This window comes from Monomorium pharaonis, chromosome 7 (genome assembly GCF_013373865.1).
Source record: "Monomorium pharaonis isolate MP-MQ-018 chromosome 7, ASM1337386v2, whole genome shotgun sequence".
In the NCBI taxonomy this organism is placed as follows: Eukaryota; Metazoa; Arthropoda; class Insecta; order Hymenoptera; family Formicidae; genus Monomorium; species Monomorium pharaonis.
The window spans coordinates 780,925-784,695 of record NC_050473.1 but is presented as its reverse complement, the minus strand read 5'-3'; the positions used below and the strand labels follow the sequence as shown (position 1 = coordinate 784,695).

At 54.3% G+C, this 3,771-nt stretch overlaps 1 protein-coding gene across 1 annotated transcript; it reads right to left on the bottom strand.

Moving 5' to 3' along the window:
- Positions 1–580: 580 nt before the first annotated feature.
- Positions 581–3,687, bottom strand: LOC105833242 (coiled-coil and C2 domain-containing protein 2A). The gene is made up of 3 exons (XM_012674820.3): positions 1,637–3,687; positions 1,406–1,557; positions 581–1,295 (listed from the first exon to the last, which is right to left on the bottom strand). Exons 1-3 carry the CDS (start codon positions 3,348–3,350, stop codon positions 756–758), a joined length of 2,406 nt encoding a protein of 801 aa, XP_012530274.2. The 5' UTR covers positions 3,351–3,687; the 3' UTR covers positions 581–755.
- Positions 3,688–3,771: the final 84 nt, after the last annotated feature.

The following is a 3,771-nucleotide window of genomic DNA, read 5'->3' as shown; positions in this document are numbered from 1 at the left end:
TCACGTTTATTTGCGCGGGAATCGTGTGTTTCCTCCTATTTCTCTTAGGCAATTATATTGTTAATGTGTTTATATAAAAATACATATATCATTATAATATAACGGATGCAATTGTTATAGAAATGGCATTGCTGCGCAATGCTTAGAGCAAAAGAATGCATTGTGTTAATTATTCACGGCTTACATTTATTTACGTCCTTTTTAAATTTGTTTTTTCTGATTAACCATCTGACTTTTAATTAATTGTTAGATACGAAATATCATGTATAATTTTTTCCGTGTTATTTTATTGTATATACCTTGAAAATAATAAAATTACTTTGAAGCAAGCAATATTGTACAATATTGGACATTAATAGCCTGCATCAGACACGTAAGTGGCTACACAATAAATCATAATCTTTCACGACGTAACAATTTATGTATGGTAAAATAAAATATTGAGAACGATCTGATGGTTTTCAATATATATGAACTTTTAAAATATATTTAATTTTATTTACATATACATTATACATATATATTGTCCTTCTTTTTTTATTAATTTACATTACATTTTTTATCATGTAAATTTGTAAACTATTTATTTATTCTTTGGGAGACAGTCTTTCTCACTTGCATTGTGATTAAATAATCTAATATTTTAAATATCTGCTTAGCTCTTAAGCAATTAAAAAAGAACCAGATATGAATTTCTGGCTTCGAAGTGAGAAATTTATATCGATGGGAAGGGAAAGCAATTGAACGTGTCGCGATTAACCGCGACTCCGTAAAACTGCTAGAGCCAGCCACATCGAGCACGTCTTGCCAGCGTACCGTTGCACGTGGCAAACGAGAGCAAATTCGACGGGGCCCGTGATATCGTGGACCTTCGTCGCGGCTACTTGCTCCGCCAGCTCGTCGGGGGAGGTCTGACGCAGGTTCAGGAGGAAACCGTGCGTGTGATAAGCCCTGTACAATTGCTTCAGATCCCTCTTGTCCACCTGGCGCGTCACGTCGTTCGGAATGTCGGAGACGAAGCCCCGCAGAATGCTGACCGCGTGACGATTGAATATCGTCGTTAAGCCGAGAGCGCTACGCCAGCCGGACAACTTGTCGCGCAGGTATTGCTCCACTTCCGGCGCGTCTTCCTTCGCCCGCGCGTCTTCCTCGGGTATCTGCAGCACCGTCGGCTCCAACGTCTGAGCGGAACGGCCGCTGACCGACGTGGCGGCGAGCGGCCGCCAATCCTTGCTAATCGTCACGTTGTATTTCAAATTGTGAGGCAGAACGGACTTCTGCATGTTCTCCCATATCTACAGTGAAACATTCTTATGTAAGTGCAGGAATAAAAAATGGGGGAAATAATTAAATAGGACAGGGGATTCGCTCGCAAGAAATGAATCCAATTTGTTTTTGTACTAACGCCCGAGTGACTGACCAAGCGGTGTACTTTCATTAGCGAACAGCGACTGTCGCTCAGCTTACAATGGTCCCCGATCTCGGGATCCCAGAGGACGACGTCGTTTCCGTCGACGCTTAAAACAAACGCGGTCCATCGGCTTGTCTGCGAGGAGCCTGTGAATATATAACGTTCCAAGTGTATTTCGTAAATGAAATTCACGTCACCCCGGAGGGCGAACGATAGCTCGCGTACCTAACAAAACATACGACTGCAAACCGAGAGCGTGCAGCAGCGTCGCCAGCAGGGCCGCTCTGCCGTAGTGGTCCACCTTGTTGACGTTTAGGGCCTGGCGCGGTGGGACCGGGCCGTATTGCATCGGCAGGGACGGCAGGAGCATGGCGAGCCGCGCAGCGTCGTCGGGAGTCTCCACCCCGGGTACGCGGTAGGCCGTCGCCAGGCAGCGTTGGATTCCCTTTAACAAAGCATCGATGGCGTTAGCCTCCAGGGACTTCGCCGGCTGCTCCAGCCTCATCAGTATGTAGATCCGGGTGTGCGAGCGGCCCGGGCTGGCTTGGACGTAGCCGAACGACAGTACGGGACTGTAAAGGGGCGACAGGGCGACCCAGCGCTCCAGCTCCTGATAATTCCGATGGCTCTCCAAAGGCACCCTCGCCTCGCCGAGCCACTGCTGGCCCCAGACCGGGTGCTGGTCGTACAGGCGGAACTTCACGCAGTTCTCGCCGTTCTGCCTTGGCAGCTCGAAGTGCACGGTCTGCTGCCAGACCGGCGCCGGTCCCTCCGCCGTCGCGGTCGCGCGGACGATGTTGCCCCACTGCACCTCCAGCAGCGGGGCCACCAGCGCCGACTCCTCCCTCACCGGTATCTCCACCCCTCGCAGGATGGTGACGGAGAGGATCGTTCTACCTACGGGATGGCGCTTACGGCCGCTCGACGACGGCCTGAGCGGCCGGCTGGCCTGGAGCAGATTCTTCAGGGACACGTCCAGCAGGGAGAACGCGGACTGCTCGGCCACGACGATGTCCGGCGGCTTCGACTCGCCGCGCGGTGACGGTACCTCGCGCGCGACAACACCGGCCGCGTCCGGGTCGAGGACCAGGGCCGGCTCCGTCAGCAGGAAGTACTTGACGTCCCTCCTGCTGGCGGAACGTTGTTGGTGAGATCGCGACAGGGTGAGGCTGTTATGCGGATCGTTCGGGTCGTTGCTCGGTCTGTAAAGGCACGCGCCACCCTCCTCCGGGGGATGATCCCCGCTGTCGCTGCCGCCGTACGCCGACGAGGAAACGGTGCAGACGACGGTGCCGGCGTATATCCCGCCCGTGCTGCCGGCGATCGCGAAGTCCACGTCGACCCTGTGATCCCGGACGCTACGCCGTGGCAGCGGTAACGGCAGCACGCCGGACGCCGCGTGTCGCGCGTGCACCTGCATCGAGAGGCCGTGGCTGGATCCCGATTCATTTCGCAACAGCAATCTGTACAGCTTCCGATTGAACGGCCCGTTCGCCGTGCATACTGGCCGTCCCCCGAACAGCAGGCCGACCGAGACGATCTCGGGGACGTCGTCCGCGGTCCCCGTCAACCGCTGTTCGTCGCGCGGCGCGTGAACGCGCACGTCCCGCACCGCGACCTCGACGAGCCTGCCGCGGAAGCGCGGCCGGGACGACTCGTACTCCAGCGGCCTGACGTCGTCGAGCCGATAGGGCTTGACCAGCTTGTCGGTGAACGGACTCGGGGAAACGTAGAGCCCGTCCTCGGCCGCCGACGACGACGACGCGCTTCTGCGGTCCGACGCTCGCGAGGCTCTCTCGACCCTCGCGAGCACCCCGCCCGTCTCCCGATCGTCGTCGATCACCGGATACGCGTAGCACAGGCTAAAATCCCCCTCGGTCTGGTGGTCCTGCGAGCCTCCCGCGAATCCGGTTACGAAATCGACGTGCGAGGAGGACATCGTCGCGGTTACGGAGAAGGGAAAACGTGAGGATTTTACTCCGAGAGGATTTTTTTACGCGCTTCCCTACGCGATTTGTGCCTACCCGGATATAGCTGTTATTTATTGTTTAACTTTCAGTAAATAAGGTCGAATTTCTAAAAGTCTTTCTAACAAGTTACGTTCGCGCGTTTCATTTCTCTCGCCGCGAGCAGGTGTGAAACTGCTGCAGGCGTAAGCGGGCGCGGTAAAGGTCTCGTGTGTGTCACGCGGGAACCAAAGTTGACGTTTGTTTTGGCGTCCTCGGTTTCCATGGCAACGCGAGGTTCGTGACAGGTGAGATCATCGATCAGACAAGCGGCGACATCTCGTTGTCCCGAGAACGGACCTGAGAGAGAGAGGACCGCGGATCACTCCGTCGATAAAGTTGCCGCGCGTCTCG